Below are 18,011 nucleotides of genomic sequence, written 5' to 3'. Positions count from 1 at the left end.
ATCACGAGGACTTTTCCCACAGAACATATATATATATATATATATATATATATATATATATATATATATATATATATACTATATATATATATATATATAGATCTATATATATATATATATACGTATGTATGTATATATATATACATATATATATATATGTATGTATGTATGTATGTATGTATAAACAAAAAAAAAAACAGAAGACATCAGAATAGATAATCTCGTATTTATATTGGTTCTACAGAAGAAAACAATTTACAAAATATACATTACCATATGATTGAATAACATAAATTTACCAGCCATAATAACAATCGCTGATCAAATCAACCACATGGCAGCCCAAAATGTTTTTTTTTTTGACATGCTTTGTGATCTTAGTAAAGGCTGTAAAGATACTGTGCTGGTGCCAGAAGTTCAGGGGCTCTTTCTCAAGACACACAGATGAACAGTCCATTTCTTACAAGGCACCAAACGCCCCGTCTCCGTCAAACACACCACTGCGTATCCCTCTTTCTCTGAACAGGCAATTAAATCAGTGAAAATGTGCAATATTTACAGTAAGAAAACAACAGAAAACTACAAAACATAACATGCGTAGGAGAGAATGCTGGTTTTGTATCCCTAGATTCAGATATATTCATAAAGAAGAATGTGTGGAAATTTGACATACTGCATTCAGGTTGACAATGATAATAAAAAAAGTGAACAAATATGACAGTTTTATCTATTTTCAAAAGTGAAATGGACATTTAAAATCGGCGTCTTTTCATTTTCAAAGAACTTAAATGGTAACTAGAGTTGTCGTAGATACAGTAAATCTTGTGTAATTAAATGTTAAACACTAACACAGGTGACAAATGTTATTTCTGGTCTCAAACTGAAGTTTTAATGTGATGTAACTGTATAAGTGATATCTATGGCTTATGTACATGGTATTTCTTTCCCATTCTCAAACACCCAGGCACATTCACTCATACAAATGGCTTTAAATGGTCCCTAAAATTACCTTTCTACTGTATACATGGCGTACTTGACTAAAGACTGTGTATTTCAATGTGCAGGCAGTACAGAGGAATGTTCAAATGGTCTGTGTAAGCTTATTTATGATGATATGACTGGCGAAACATTCCCTCGGATAAAAATAATCAACAATGCTCTCGAGGCGAGCTGAACAGAAGGGCAATGCATGTAAGAAAATGATTCGCGGAAGATTAAATGCTTGCTGAGAGCCATCTGTTCATTGTGTTTCAGTAACACACATAATAACGAATGGTTCCTATGGGAACATGCTCAACATCTCTTCTTTTAAATGAGCAGTCTTTCTCTTAACCAGGAAAGGTGTTCTCTGATTGGCCAGTGGTGGCCGTTGGTTGAGTTCCAGCTGCAGCGAGTGATAGCTCAGGGATCGATGTGGAAGGCCAGCAGCTTGTCGGAGTGAAGGTTGTTGAGGGTGTGCAGGTCTGGCAGACGCAGGAGCAGTTTGGGAAAAAGAGAGTTGTCGTCAGGGCGGCGACGGGTGACTAGGGTGCGCAGCGCTCGGATGAGTCCTTCCTGTAACTGCTCCACAGCTACTGTATCCGAAATGCCAGAGCAATCTGTGAATAAGTGAAGAACAATTTATTATCAAAAAACCAACATAAAAAAAATATATAAATTCTATATATATATATATATATAAATTCCCAAAATGAATATCCACTCTTCATATTGTACATTAGTATTTTTTGATGCCTAAATTCACTTGTACCATTTAAAATTATTAATAAAATTTTTGTAAATGATTTTAGTTTTTAGTGATTGATTTTTTAGTTTTAGTGATTGATTTAAAATATTTGTATTTATTTATTTGTAATTTAGTATATTTAGTCTTTTTTTTTCTTACTACATCATACACTGAAAGTCAGTGTTTGTACTAACATGAAATTTGTGTTTAAATAGACTTCTATTTGGGGTTTCAATTTTATATAAACAATTTATCTATTTATCAGTTATCTGATAAAACATAAAAAATAATCAGTTTATCAGTATTAGAATTTTAATGTTGCACTAATGAGCATCCCTATTTTAAATAATTAGCTCAATGTTAGTGGATTATTCACATCTCCAACACTAAGCATTAGCAATAATAACAGTGATGCACGCCTTAGCAAACAGCACTAATTAATTTGATTCCTGTGTTGCTCTTACCTGCAGAAACCAGCACCACTGCCATAAAGAGAGCCATCTCATCTGACTCCAGGCCCAGAGAGCTCAGCTTGGAACTGAACTCGAACATGGCGTCCAGCAAGGAGCCCATGCCCAGACCCCTAAGAGTGAGCAGGGGGTACGTCTGCCCATTCAGGAAAGTAACTGTTCTTTCCTTGTGGTTGAACAGTGAGCAAAACCTCACCATAAGCACCTGTAAAAAGACAGCATGATCAGATGGAGGCGAAAAAATTGACCCAGGTGATGTTTTTTTTTTTCCACTCTCAAAATATTTTCATCATTTGTAGGTGGATGTCCCTAAGTGTGTGAACACTGTGATGTTATCTACACGTTGCTGTGTTTGTTTTGAGTGATCTGACGTCAAACTGTGGCTTAACCAATTGCGTGAGTTTGAGTTAGGCTGATTGGGAAATCTGTTTGGTTTAGTGCTGCTAGTGGTCTAGAAATGACACACTTCACCTTTAATAGTACAGAAGGGGAAGTAAACTTTGTGAGAAATGTGTAATCAGTACCTGGAAAGTGCCTGCTTTGAGCAACATGACTTGATCATGCTGGCAAAGCTCCTGGAAGCCCGGAATGCCCTTCGCGAACTCGACTACTTCACGTACAGCCGGCGTGAAGCACTGAGAGAAAGACTCCCACACCTGCTGGCTGGAGACGCCAGGTGCTGACACAGGGTATGCGTTCAGTGGACAGGCCTATGATAGAGATGGTATATATCATTTTAATGTTTTATTAGCACGTATGCTTAACTTTCATGTTGTGTTTCGGTTATCACATTGGATTAAAACTTACTGACTTTGCTCACAAAGGTTAAAAAAACTTTCAAAAAAATCAATAATAAGATTTTTTGTACTTTTCTGGGATATTTCTTTCCATTGTGTTACACTTGTGATGTTCCTAGTCAAAAATGACTAGCTTACAAAAAAATCACCTATAAATTTATTGTTATGATATATTATTTCCAAACTTTGGGGTCAGTCTATTTGTCAACTTGTTTTCTGTCAGTTAGCACAAGTTTTGTATTTCTTTTTGTACTGACTGACCTTAGTTTTAGAGTGAATATTGCCAAACTTTTCCACAAATAATACTTTTTTTGAGGTCATTGAGGCCTACGATCAATCAGTTCCAAAACAGGAAAACAAAACCTGTGTTAACTGGCAGAAAACAAGTTGACAAAAGGATTGAATCCAAGATTTGGTGATAATACTGCACAGTAAATCTATGAGCAGTTTTTAAAAGGCCAGTCCATTTTGGCAGGGAACACCAAATTAACACGGGGTTAATTTATTGATCTATTTCTGTATTTTTTTTTGGAGGATTTATTCCTATAAACATAATTTTTGGTGCTATATGAAATTTTTGACTGACAGACAAACTCGTAAAAATAAAAGGTTTCAAAAAAAGATTTTCACACACAGCAATGCAACAGAAGAATTTCTGTATTTTGATCATTTTTGGGTTTCCTAGAGAACCTTTCAGTGAACAAAAGAACCTTTATTTTCTTATTGTAAAAACATTTTAATAATCTAACAAACCTTCTTTCGCTATAAAGAAACTTTTTTACAATACAAAGTTCCATGGATGTTAAAGGTTCTTCATGGAACCAAAGATGCCAATAAAAAAGTATGTATCTTGAACCATTCTTACCAGCACTTTGGAGCCAGCAGCCAACTTAAATGGACACGAGGCCTGGGTTTGGGACTCGCCAGCCACATAGCTGTTGTAATCGACCTGAGTAGGCTGTGAGGGTGGGCTAACGCTCAACTGGAGGTGATTTTGGCTGAACGAAGGAGCGTAGCTGTACCGATTATTGTCCACCAATGAGACCGAGCAGTCACTGGAAGCAACTGGGCAGCGAGGTGGGGCTGAGAAGCTTTCGTGAGTAGTCGCGTGATACCCCACGAGAGGGTTCACATGAGGGTAGCTGCTGTCCTGAGAAGGGTTGTTTTGAAAGGTGCTCGATCTGCTGCTGGTGTTCATGTTGCCCGCACGCTTGATCAGGTGGTCCTGCGTGTTTGTGAAGATGTCCTGGTAGGAGCGTGATAAGGCACCAGTGGCCTCTTTGGATTGGTTCCCGCTGGGGCTGGGAGGAAGTTCGCGAGGTGGGGAGGTTTCCATGCCCATGGGGGACGATTCGTTGAGGCTGTTCATGTAGCTCTGCATCTCATCCAAAAGCCGCTGCTTCTCTCGTTTTGGGATGCGGCCGAAACGCACAGCTAGGGGTCAGAGAGAGAGAAACAATTGGTTGACAACATGAATAAGACAACATAAAGCCATCATTTGCTTTCTTCATAAATGTATTTGCTTTATCTGTACATGTTATTCTACAGACAAAACATTTGTAATGTTTCATGTTTTTTAAAAATGCATTAACATTTTTTTCCTGCTTTCTTGAAATTGAAGAAACTGCTTTTTGTCCATACAGTGAAGGTCAGTGGGATCTCACAGAATCTTTTTTATCTCACAGAAGAAAGTAAGTCAGGGTCAGTAACTAATGATAGGATTTTCATTTGTGGGTGAAATATCTCTAAATGCATGGCAAATTTTCATTTCATATCGGCCCTTAATATTAAATTTTAGACAAAATAAATGCCTGGGATATACTGAAGACATTTTATCTGAAAAAAAAGAGTCTTAGTCAATGTTAAAAATACAAGATGTTGTGAAACTACTGCATCTCTATGCGAATCAATGATAAAAATATCCTGCCTGAACAGTAATCAAAATGTCCATGTCCCATTTCTTTTATAATAAAGCACATGGCAGCATCAGAAATAGCCTAGCGTGACAAAAAAAAAAAAAAGGAAATATTGTCTGAAAATTGCTTTGGAGTGAAGAAAAAACACTCAAAAATAGCACAGCTGCTGTGTAGGAGACAACTTGCTATCTTGTATCTTTGGTCGCTGTGGAGTAGAATATTAATGATCATTAAATGTGTTAGTTATGTTTTGGATGCTTTCACATCTTTTACAAGCCCCTCACTCTTTTCTCCATCACCATCCCCTCCTCTAAGTAAATCTGTCAGCTGTTGAATCTAAAAATAGAACCAATGCTACCATATGTTCCTCCCCCCACTCTTCATCTCTCTCCGTCACTACCTCCCCTTCCTCTCTTCATCCCTATGCTACTCTCACTCCTCTCTGAAGCCGTATGTAGGGCAGTGGGTCAGGCAGAATGTGATGACAATGCCACGGGAATTGGGAGAGAAACTAATGACTGAGGTAAGGAAAGGAGGGGAGAGGACAGGACAGGAAAACGCAGAAGAGAAGAGAAGAGAAGAGAAGAGAAGAGAAGAGAAGAGAAGAGAAGAGAAGAGAAGAGAAGAGAAGAGAAGAGAAGAGAAGAGAAGAGAAGAGAAGAGAAGAGAAGAGAAGAGTGTCATTTGGCAGACTGAGGTGGCAGTAGATGTAAGGTATTATGGTACATCCTGGGTTTACAGGATGAGAGCAGAAGGAAGGCAAATGGCAGAGATGTTCCATATATCATATATGTCTCACAACACCTGCATCTGAAAAAATTACATAAGCCAACAGCACACCTTTTTTTCTTTTTTTTTTTCTTCACTTTTCTGTAACTAACATGCAATGCTTGCATGTGTTACCCTGCAGGATGATAATTTTTTTGCATTGCTAAGTCCAAAACTGACTTGCCACTTACCAATCAGGGTTGTATGCCATTAAAAACTGAACTGAAAATGCCTTTTAAACTGTCTCAAAGTCTTTGAATTTCAGCTCAATTTGTATTGTATTGTTTGGGAAACAGAATACAAAATTGTACTTAGATTTGAATGTAGGAAAGCAGAATTGAAATTACTTATAAATTGAAATAACTAATTTTAAACTAGAAAAGCAAAATAAACTTTCAATTTTGGTCGGACAATGCCTTGTTTTGTCAAAAAAAGAGAAAAGTTAAAAAAGCAGTTTGTATGTTTATAGATAGATTTTTTTTTTTTTCAGTTGCAATTAAGTCACTTGTTCTTATTGCAATTCCAATTCAATTTCCTGAATTCCAGCTCAGTCTTAATTGGTGTAGCAAACAGAATGCAGAATTGCACTTCGATTTGGAATGCGAGGCAGTAAAACTAACATAAACTGAAATTCAAAAAAAGTTCATGTTACTAATTTTTAAAACTAGAAGAGCAGAGTTAAAACTCTGAATGTTGGTTTAACAAAAGTTTATTTATTTAGTTTGTTTTAAAAAACTTTAATGTAACACTTAATTTCTTAGAATGCATTGCCAGTGTTGAGCTTGTTTCAACTGCAATTCATTTCATTTCAAATTCCAATTCAATTTCCAATGGGGTTTGGCCAATTCAAATTCCAATAAATCAGTTCTGAATTTCACTTAAATCTGTTAAATTATGTTCAAATTCTCAGAATGAATCTGATATTAAGACTACGGTGCTACATCCTTAGCAAACAACATAACACACATAGCTTCAGAGCGCTGCACTGATTACTAGTCTAACAAATAGCAAGTTCATAGCGGAAGTGAAACCATGCCGCACCATCGTGTCAAACCAAACATCTGTTTGTATCACACGACCGAAATTAAACTAAAGACTGCAGTGAAGTGAAATGAAATCAGGGCGTCTACTTTATTGTGGTATTTGAGGCCGTTGCATGAGGTTTTCCTGTTTGTGCAAGAGAACCCGTCAGAGAAACAGGTTTCTAGGTTGTGTGCCCTAACAATTTCAGGAACCAGGGTAAAATGACTGTTTACCTCCCCCACTTTGTACCCAATAGACTCATTTCTGTTAGTGCCCTCTTAGAACAACATTCAGTGCATCTGCTATCATAGCCAACCTAACTTTGATGCACATCCGCAGATAACCATGTGAAATTCTGCTGAGAACCTGACTAAATAGGTCACAATGTACAAGTGTCAGTTTATTTTGCTAAATTTCCTCAAAAGTTCATCGGACCAGATTTATCATTTATTTCAGTGTTATTCAGGGATAAATCTCTGCCAGAGGCATTGTTCTTCTAAAGAGTTCAGATGCCTTGCTTTTTTCTGCATCCCTTGCTTAATTTTTGCTGCAGCACAACATTAATTGCTGAGGATGTTATAAGGCCACAAGTGTGGTAATCAAGTCGCCCGTGTTCCAATTTCTCAAAATAATTCTTGTATTTGCTGCAGTTTTCCAGATGACAGATAGCTTCAGGGACTGCGTGACTCCATCCCTCATAAATCATTGTCTCTAGGAGGGATTGGGAGGCAGAGCTTAGGGCGCGTACGAGGGGGAAGGGTAAACCGATTGAGAGAAGGAGGCGAGAAAAAGAAGGGACCACAAAGGGCAAGCGAGAGGCAGAAACGAGCGCACAACAACTCTCTTGAAAGTTACCAATGCTGCAAGACTAAAAGAGGAAAGTAGGTTGAGGGGGCGGGTGTGGTGCTAGGCCTGAAGAATGCTATGAAAGTACGACTTTTCACTATTTGTCATATGTCAGTGCCCTGATAATCTCTTAAATTCTCACCGTCACGGGACATGCCAACAGACAGGCATTTTTTGAAGCGGCAGTGTTGGCAGCGGTTGCGGTTCATGCGCATTATTAGGCAGTTCTCGTTCTTCACGCACATCTTGTAGTTAATGTTCTGCTGAATGCTGCGGCGGAAAAAGCCCTGCAAAGAAGAAAAGACATGCAATATGATAAACCACAATGATATGACAGAAAAGACTTATGCATGTTTGATTTATCAGAGACTCGCTCTGTCTTACCTTGCAGCCTTCGCATGCATGGACACCATAGTGGAACCCTGATGCGATATCTCCACACACTTTACAAAGGAGCACCATGCCTCCAGTCTCTGCTCAGATAAAAATAGAAACAGAGAGAGAATGGGGTCAGGACGTACAAGAACGCATGTCCTTAATATTGGGGACTCATTATTCCTTTGTGAAAGAAGATGCTGACTTGTGTGATGCAGGTACTAAAAAGAGAACCCACTTACTGGTAAACGTGCCAGTGAATCCACAAGGCCTTTTGCCGGCGATGGGATGGGAGTAGCTGTGTGAACCTGCAGTGGAGTTGTTGTAGATTTCAGGGAACTGAAATACCAGTTTTGGAGAAGGTGCTTGCTGCTTGAGGGCCCCAATCTCGGTGAAGGTGACCTCCTCTGGGGAAGAGGGCTGGGAGTGAGAAGATGGAGATTGGGTTTGATAGCCACTAGAGGGGCTTCCTGGGCTTCTTGGACTGGCACTGCCATTGCTACCAGCGTAGAGTATCACACCCCCTGTAAAAATACAAGAGTATATGAAGCCTTTGGGTGGGGGAAAAAAAACATTAAAATGGAACTTTATTTTGTTAGTAAATTTCATAATGTTGCATTTTCACTAGTCTTTCAACCCCCTTAAATTTTAACATGTTAAATCCCTAGTTAAATGTTAAAGTTAGGGTTAATTTTATGTGCCCCAGTTCAGTTTGTTGTACTGGCTTATTTGCAAATCAAATCTAATTTGCATCGGCATTAAACAATGCTAAATGCTAAATTTACCTATCTAGACTGAAAGCCTTTTTACATGTTTTAATGAAATGTTATTTATTTAAACCAGCATGTGAGATTGTTTATTTGCTGATATCATGCTATCAAGTCATAAATATATTTCCAGTATTCATTTCCTGTTTGGCTATTAGAGTAACTTCCTTGTTGCTCTAACATCAAATTCCAGGTTCACAACAAATGCGCTTATCAGTTTATTAATTGGTTCTCGGATTTTCATGAATGTTCAACAAGAGACATTCATGATGTAGACCTACATCGTTGTTGATCCTGAAACAAAATTCCCATCAAATAGTTAGAATTAAGGGATAAGTTCACAGGAAGTTTTGGGTTCACAACCATGAGTAGGTGTTTCTACACTCTTTGTTACTCAGCTATCATCATGTCCTTCTGGTTTTAGGAATTAATTAGGGTTAGGTTTAGGTGTGGGATAGGGTTAGGTCTATGTTTTTGGACGGTAGGCTAATATTGATTCAGGATCAACCAAAATTGTTGATCTAGGAAAATGTATAACTTGGAAAAATCACGGCGACCAATATTAGGCGAAGTATGCTAATGTGCTGTTCTGAATTGAGCAAGTGGTTTTTTGACTCGAGAAATGCTCCGAATGATTCAGTCCGTTTTTGAGAATCGACTCGCACCGATCGATCAAAAAGATCCGGTTCAAAAAACTGCGGACAATACTACGGCGTACCTCTTTGTTTGCTATATGTCAGGTTGTAGGGGCATTGTCTGCGTGATATTTAATCGCTTGCGGCAGCTTTCAGAAGGGAGGTGATGTAATGATCTAAACGATTGGGAGTGAGTGAGGTTTCCTCCGTCAGAACGATCTCAAGCGTTAAAAATAATGACGGCTGTACAGCAACATATTGCGACGATCCCCATTTTAGTAAACTCAAGATGTTTATGGTTTGGTTTAATAGTCGCACGTTACTTTAAATGAAACCATCGGCTTGTTTTATTTCCATTCCCCCGCAGGTTTCTCTTTCTCTCCCTCTGGGTTTCCGCATCCTATCGCATCCTCTCCGGTCATGCGCTCAGGATGAGCTGAGACACGGTCTCACGTGTTCGCGAGCTCTCCCGCCTCTCCTCTCCAATAATAGCCCTGGCATAGTGCCCCAGCCAAACCGCACAACACCTGACCGCTGCCTCACATGGATTCCTGACACCGTTCCTACCCAAACCTAATCCGCAGTCTCGTGTAAACAGCTACAACAATCGCATCAAATGCTACATACACAGGGGCTTTACGATGATGTTATGGTTCCCACACAGATGCGTCTCCTGTGAGAGAGAGGCAACGAGGAGTCACGTTTTGGTAGAATGTGCACCGTGGCTTTCAGATTGACTTTTTAAACAACCTGAGGACACAGTCAGATCTGGGCCAAGAGAACGCGATTTAAAACCTCAGTGTCCAAAACGTTTCTTGCACCATGGTGCTTTAACAATGTAGCCTAATGCAGTAGTGGCTTTCAACAGGCAAACTTATTAATGATATTTTTAATAAATAAAATGCTTCTTGCTTGTGCAATCAATGATGCTGAAGCTGGCCTTGCAGTTTTCACACTATTTACGCCAGTATTTGTAGGTGGTTGCTTTGTCGAGAGTCAGTGTCTCCATATGTGACCCTGGAGCACAAAAGCAGTCATAAGTAACACAGGTATATGTGTAGCAATAGCCAACAATACATTGTATGGGTCAAAATTATGGATTTTTCTTTTATGCCAAAAATCAGGGTATTAAGTAAAGGGCATGTTCCATGAAGATATTTAGTAAATTTCCTACTGTAAATATATCAAAACTTAATTTTTGATAAGTAAAATGCCTTTCTAAGGACTTCATTTGGACAACTTTAAAGGCGATTTTCACAATATTTAGATTTTTTTTCACCCTCGGATTTCAGATTTCAAATAGTTGTATCACAGCCAAATATTGCCCTATTCTAACAAACCATATGGAAAGCTTATTTATTCAGATTTATAAATCTCAATTAAAAAAAAAAATTACCCTTATGACTGGAATTGTGGTCCAGGGTCACATATGTTCTGATTCCCTTGTTTGAGTACTCTTTTTCAGTGCATATCTAGTGGATTTTTCCTACCAATTTTGTCATCTTCTGGGAAAATGAACTGTATTCGGTAACTTAAAAAAAACTCACCTGTCCTCAACATTTAGCATGATTTGAGGTATCTTTAATATCTGTACACTCTTAAAAATGGGGGTATGAAAGCTGTGATATACAATTTAGATACTAAAAAGTACACTTTATATACTAATTTGTATCTTTAAAGTATTAACATGAAACCTTTAGGGGTAAATAAGATGCAAAGGTGTATCTTTTCCCAGTGATGGCGTAGTATGAGTTAAATGGCAAACTGCATACTTGGGTTGCTGATTTTGAATCACCTCTAACCCTAAATGCCCTCGCAAACACCACTAACAAATATATTGATTCACACTGACACAAACCTAGAGAGCATGGAATAATTGACCTAAAAGTAAACATTTCTTGAACATTTATTCAACCTCATGACATTGCAAGTGCACATGAGTATCTTCTGTAGAACACAAAAGAAGTTATGACAATATTAATGGCCAATGATCATGGCTGGTTCCCATTCACTTTCATTGTATATTCCTGACTGCTGAATGTTTTTAGTTTAACTATGCCTTTAATATATGCAGTGCTTATGACAATAAGCTAATTATTTCCTTAATGCTGTCATTCAGTCTGTGATTTCCACCATGTAAACATCATTTGGAACCCTTCTGTGGTAAACAAGTTCAAACTACCAGCAAATATCTTCCTTACTCCATTGCGTGTTTTTTCACATGCTGCACGCGGTATTTATTTAGCTCAAGTGTTTTTGTGATCCCTCCACTGGCACGTGCAATGGGACTTGTTTTAAATAAGTTGGAACTTTTTGAAGTATTGTGAGTATTTTGCAGTATTTTGGTGTGTTGCTCTGCCTTGGCGTGTTAATAAGCCCTGCCCAGATAAAAAGAAATACTCACAAACATGTGAGGCCACAGAGGTTAAAGAGACAAATGACATTATAGATAACAGGACATGCCCGTTATTAAACCAAACCATAGCGTCTGGGGCACAGCTATTTTTAGCACCAGTTTCACATGATTGCAAACCAGTCTAAGGCTTTAATTAGATATTAATCTAAAACATGTAGGTGTGATATTATTTTGTCTTTGTACTGCCCTTTATGAAAAAAACCAGTTTGGACAATAAGCGAAGATAATACCATTTCTACAAGCTAAATGAGGAGCTGTGCACATGTTATTGCAAGCCGGTACAAATTAGGGTCAGTGGAAACACCAGCATTAATTGAAGAATCAGCAGGTCTCTTTGTGAGCTTAGGCAACCCATGCAAACCCTAAGCTGCTAGTGAGCAAAGACAAGCGTAGAAACGTGAGGACTTTGCAGGGACAATTATTCCCTCCTCCCTGGTCTCAAACACTGGCATGATCTCCCTTCCTCCCTCCCCTGAGGAAAATAGCTGAAATACTCTGCCTTGCATGACCGCAATGTCTTGTATATTTGCCTTGATATACGCCATCTTAACATTTCTGCATTTGTATGGGTTGGGGTGGGAATGCAAGAAAGCTGAGCATGTTGCAATTGTGTATGTAAAATTGCCATGATAAAAGCACATACTCTCACTTTTTAAAACTTTTTTAGAACAAGCATGACATTTGCTTACTTTTGAAGAAGATGTGCTCACATATAGATTAAATGGGTTAATACAGACAGAACTTCCATAAAGTGGGTCAAAATCACACAAACATGTATACCATTTATGCCCAAAAGTTTTCAAACTAGAGTTTTCAGACCCTCAGGGGGTTTCATTAAATATTAAAAAAATATATATTTAGTAAGAAAATTATATTCTTTTATATTATATAATATTATAACATTTAGTATTTAGTAATATATAATATAATCTACATATATATATATATATATATATATATATCTATATATATATATATATATATATATATATATATATATATTCTTTCTTAGTTTTCAGCTCTCCTTGTTATGTACATGTCACTTATAGTTGTTATTTGTTTTTTGTTTTTGTATTTAGGCTTTTCTTGTTGGTCATTTTGTTTTGTTTTTTTTTTTCTTGTTTGATATTTTTTTAGATTTTTTTTATTCTAGTATTTAAAAAACAAAACAAAATGTAGCTAAATTTTAATTTAATTGAAAATATTCACATATTGGAAAAAGGTTTTTGTATCACGTAATACAAAATATTTTCCAATATTTTTTAATATTTTAACATTAGTTTGTTTTGCTTATTAGTGCTGTCTACAATATAGGCTAATGCTTATTTTCCACACACTGTAAATATATAGAGAGAGATAGATAGATAGATAGATAGATAGATAGATAGATAGATAGATAGATAGATAGATAGATAGATAGATAGATAGATAGATAGATAGATAGATAGATAGATGCATAAACTGCCATAAACTGTCTACATTATAATAGGCTACTTAGCATTTTCCACACACTGTATAAATAGCAAAAACAAAAAACCATTGAGGTGCTAGGCATAAAATTTTTTTATAAAATCATAAACTGCCTTCTGAAAGCAAACCCCAAAAGTAGATTTGGATAGGTCATTTCGTCCATTGCAGAATGTTCTCATGCTGTCATGAGGCTGTTTATGCGAACCGCTCAAGAGAAAATGTTGCATGAGGCGGGAAAACGTGATGAGGCGCTACACTGACTGCATGAAATCGCTGACCCACTGACCAACCTCCCCTTTCTAACGTACAATCTGCATCAAAACACAATCACTGAAAGAAGCAGTGAGGGAGGGGGCGTGGAAATCACGCGCCGCACGCGGCTGAAAGAGCGCATGCACGTGAGGACGATTGTAGGCGCGAGGGATGAGTTCAGTGGGAAGATGCGCGCTGCGCTCCCACAAGCAAAGCTAAAAGCCTCGCGCCTCTCCTATAATCGAAAAGCGCTATAAAATAGAGCAAGCGGCTATATAAAATGGTGGGGGGTGGGTGGCTGGGCCGTTACCCTGCATAAATCGCTTCTGGATCTTCTCATTCACCTCGTGTGACCTCACTGGCGTTAACAGAGTATAGACTTTACGTGTGATACGTATTTAAACCATTGGAACGTGTTACAGAGTTCCATAAACGTCACAGCGTTTGTTTTACACGAATAATGAAAATAAATGGGACCATATAAACTAATGAAAATGATTCAAGACCCCGTTGTTGTACAATAGTCACCTATTCAACAGAGGTTTCATAAGTGGATTTGTAAAGTATCTGACGTCAGTAGGTTAGTAAACCAAACCAAATTTGCCATTTTTTGCATAAGGGACAAAAAGATAAAACTAGAGTAGGCTACACGATATAGTCTCTTTGAAAATAGAAGTTAATTCTATTTTCATCTGATCAAAACCTTAAAATTACTTATTGTATTTGGGTCAATTTGGGGGTCAGTTTGGGTAATATTGACCTTTTGAATTAAAGCAGTTTATTTAGATGTTACTATATGAAGCACATTAGGATATATATATATATATATATATATATATATATATATATATATATATATATATATATAAGTATTTTTTCTATTCTTCCAGGTTTCAGAATGTTTTAACCTGTGTGTAATAGACTTACATAATATCAAACATCATATTGGTTATTGGACATGACATAAAACAATTTGTTGTTATCAGTCATAATTGCAATATTGTTGCATCCCTAAAACATGTGGGCAGATCTAAAGTCACATGTTTGAGTTGATGTAGTGTGTTTACTTGTTAATCTGCTTCCTTGTTTCCTGTTGTCTACCATTTAAGAGGTCAAGTGTTCAAATGTTTTTTTTTTTGTTGTTTTTTTTTTTATTATTTCCCTGTCTTTAATGACTTTATGCTGCATGTTGTTGTGTCTCATATTTGTTTTAATTGCTTTCAAGGCTTTTTGTCAAACAAAGGGTAAGTTTAGAGGGTGTGCCAGGCACGAGACTGTGTTTCCATCACCTGTTCCGGAACGTGACTGCAGCTTTTGTAAATGAATCAGCTGTCAATTATCATTGAAGTGGACTTGATTGACTGAGCCAGCATGTAATTGGCCCTTGGCTAGCCTTGGTAATGAACCACTACTCAAATCAGCTTAACCGGTTAACCTCCTTGGATGAAGGCTAGTGCATACTTGAGTAAAGTTAAATTATTATAAGCTTTATGAAATAAATGAAAAACGAATGCAGCTTTAGTGCATGACCACCCATGTTCCCCAAGAGTTCATTAACTTTCCCTAAGTGTTGGTGGGACAGTGAACAATGTCTCTTGACTCTTGCTTTTCTATTTATATTATAGTTGCATGTTTGTTTTGAATATCTCATGTGATTAATGGCCATCCTCTAGTTTACACTAGTAAAGTGTGCTGATGTGTCAGAGCCAAGTTTGACAGTGCACTTGGACCATCTACGTACACGTGAGTTTGTTTTCATGGCTAGTAGCAGGAAGTTGTTAGCGCACGCGTGTGGTTTCTAAGCAGATTCCATGAAAGCAATCACACAGGGTTTATGACAGCAGTTACAGAAGTTACTCTAAGTATGGTTATAAAGTTTATCACCATCATTTATGTGATTCACAAATTGGACTAGACTGATGCTATATTTAGGTGCACTTTGTAGTCTTTATGCTGCACTGATGATGAGTCTAACCAGCGCAATCGTAAAAGCATGCCAATGCCTTTATGACACCTGCTTAGGTCATTACTGCAAACCAGTGTGTATCATGTAATTCACTGCAGCATTGTAAAACATCTTTGTTTTGAGTATAGTTCAAATGCAACTTGCAGCTTTTAGAGTGAAAGGGCATGGAATATATTGAAGATTGAGAACCATATGCGTTGTGCATTTAAATACAGTTCAATCAGTTAACACAAAACATAGCATGTACATTTACTTAATTATGATGTATGAAATGCACAGAGTATTATTCCATTTATTAAGAAGTGGAACAATATCACCATTACCACTGCCACCAATAAAAATATGAATAATAATAGTAATCATAAAAATATTAAAACCCTAACTAAAGCTTTTAGAATGAGCAGCATTAAACACAATCACCATCACTGACATCACTGATGTCAAAGCTTTTAGAATGAGCAGCATTAAACACAATCACCATCACTGACTGAATGTTCATTATATCAGTAATAATATTGCATTATAAAAATAATAATTGTACATATAGTAATGATAATGATGATAATAATAATAATAATAATAATAATAATAATAATAATAAATGTATTACTTACCAGGACTGCTGTCCATCCTTGATATGTTTTTCAAGATCCTCTGTCTTCAAAAATATTATCTTCAAGAAAGTCTCAGTGTGTCAGTGTGTTAAAGTCTGGTGAAAACAGGTAAAAAAGTCACGAAATGCCTGTGCATACAGTGAGAAGCTCGAAGAAGGCAGGCAGTATCTCGAGCACAGAGCATTTGACAGCGGAGCCAAACAGTCGGTAAAAATAGAGTCGGTCACAGGTGTGTAGATGCACTTTACGCGCGCGGCTATACCTGTACCCTGCTCTTGATCTTGTGTGAAGGACTCCTTAGGTGTGCTGGGTGATGTCTCTCGTCTGTCCGTTCATTGCCATCAGCATCTCAGTGGGACTGTCAAACTCCACTTTCAACTGGCCACGCACACACCCTTCCACACCCACATCAATCACGTTTTAAGATGACTGGTAAATGTGACTGGATTTAGGGGGAGCCGTCAACCTCTGTTGTTGTCTTCAGCGGGGATTTATCTCACTCTAACGTGCCCCATGATCTCCTAGCTTTCCCTTTCCTCTTGATCCTAGCGTGCATTTTCATTGGCGGTGCTGGTAAAGCCACGCTGCATGTGCCCTCTGCATGTGCAGTGGAAGCGCTTGTCCTACTGACACACATTTTATGCAAAACACAGCGTGAGACTAGGCGACATGAGAGGCTTGCACATGGACTGCAGGAGGGGCTCTGCGTGACTGCTGCCGAGCGCGTCTTTTAAAATCTCTTTCAACATGTGAATGAGGCATAGAGGTATGGCATAAACAAGTGCATACAAAACACTTTAGCTGTATGTAAGATACAGTATTATAATACTTATCCTTAAAAAACTTAAGATAACATACACAATGTCAATATCAAATAATTGTTTTGGACAGCTCATATTCATTATAATTTGAACGAACTGGCCTACAACATTTATGTGACAGCTTGCCCTAATAACATCTGACAGAATTCTCTAATCTGATCTTTTATTATATAGTTGATTCTTGCCTGAATGTAGTTTTGTTGTGTTCACTTGTTTGCCTAACAGCTATAGCAGAAAAAAAATAGTTTGTTTCAGGAATTTTAGATTGAAGAAAATAATTCAAAGAATGTATTTCCATAAAGAGGGTCTGAAGCCAACATACAAAACTTCTACTAATGAGGGGGGTGGGGGACAACACACACACACACACACACACACACACACACACACACACACACACACACACACACATTTGTGTAATTGGACTTTTGACTGAAAAGATTAGTTAGCTGACTAAGCTCTTGCGATAACTTCCTTGTGTGACAACAACTAGCCCCAGTCTTCACTCCATGTATGTATATATATATATATATATATATTCTAATATGCTGACTTATTTTCAGTGTTGGAAACAGTTGTGCTGCTTCATGTTTTTTGGAACCTGTGATACTTTTTTAAGGATTCTTTTATGAATCTAAAATAAAAAAACTGCATTTATTCAAAATGTATATATTGTGTTACAATATACACTACCGTTCTAAAGTTTGGAGACAGTAAATTTTTTTCTTTGTTTTTTCAAAAGTAATGAATACTTTTATTCAGCAAGGATGTGTTAAATGGATAAAAAGTAGCCTAATAGTAAAGACTCATATTGTTAGAAAATATTTTAATTTTAAATAAATGCTGTTCTTTAACTTTTTATATATAAAAGAATCCAGAAAAAAGTATCACAGTCTCCAAAAAAAGCAGCACAAATGTTTCCAACACTGATAATAAATGATAATAAATCACATACTATAATGATTTCTTGTGGATCTTGTGACTGGAGTAATGATGCTGAAAATTCACCTTTGATCACAGAAATAAATTACATTTTAAAGTATATTAAAACAGAAACCCAATATTAGAAATTGAAATAAACAATATTACAGTTTTTTTGATTAAATAAATACAGCCTTGATGAGGACAAGAGACTCCATAAAAAAACAT

At 37.2% G+C, this 18,011-nt stretch overlaps 1 protein-coding gene across 2 annotated transcripts; it reads right to left on the bottom strand.

Moving 5' to 3' along the window:
- Positions 1–206: 206 nt before the first annotated feature.
- LOC109046528 (nuclear receptor subfamily 1 group D member 1-like) lies at positions 207–16,672 on the bottom strand. 2 transcript variants are annotated; one of them, XM_042750670.1, is made up of 9 exons: positions 16,304–16,672; positions 16,042–16,136; positions 8,164–8,445; positions 7,931–8,019; positions 7,689–7,833; positions 3,859–4,427; positions 2,721–2,906; positions 2,191–2,401; positions 207–1,598 (listed from the first exon to the last, which is right to left on the bottom strand). In XM_042750670.1, the coding sequence occupies exons 2-9, from the start codon at positions 16,055–16,057 to the stop codon at positions 1,402–1,404; spliced, it is 1,695 nt and encodes a 564-aa protein (XP_042606604.1). In that variant the 5' UTR covers positions 16,058–16,136; positions 16,304–16,672; the 3' UTR covers positions 207–1,401. The 2 variants fall into 2 exon arrangements, with proteins under 2 accessions (XP_042606604.1, XP_018919824.2); XM_019064279.2 differs by having other exon boundaries at positions 16,042–16,671.
- Positions 16,673–18,011: the final 1,339 nt, after the last annotated feature.

This window comes from Cyprinus carpio, chromosome B23, assembly GCF_018340385.1.
Source record: "Cyprinus carpio isolate SPL01 chromosome B23, ASM1834038v1, whole genome shotgun sequence".
NCBI classification, from domain to species: Eukaryota; Metazoa; Chordata; class Actinopteri; order Cypriniformes; family Cyprinidae; genus Cyprinus; species Cyprinus carpio.
The sequence above is the reverse complement of the archived record's forward strand: the minus strand, read 5'-3'. Positions and strand labels throughout refer to the sequence as shown.

Excerpts from the sequence above, each read along its gene's own strand:
- LOC109046528 (XM_042750670.1), bottom strand. Across the intron at positions 2,907-3,858 it reads CTGCTGGCTCCAAAGTGCTG|GCCTGTCCACTGAACGCATA; the intron begins GTAAGAATGGTT and ends TCTCTATCATAG. Across the intron at positions 1,599-2,190 it reads AGTGGTGCTGGTTTCTGCAG|ATTGCTCTGGCATTTCGGAT; the intron begins GTAAGAGCAACA and ends ACTTATTCACAG.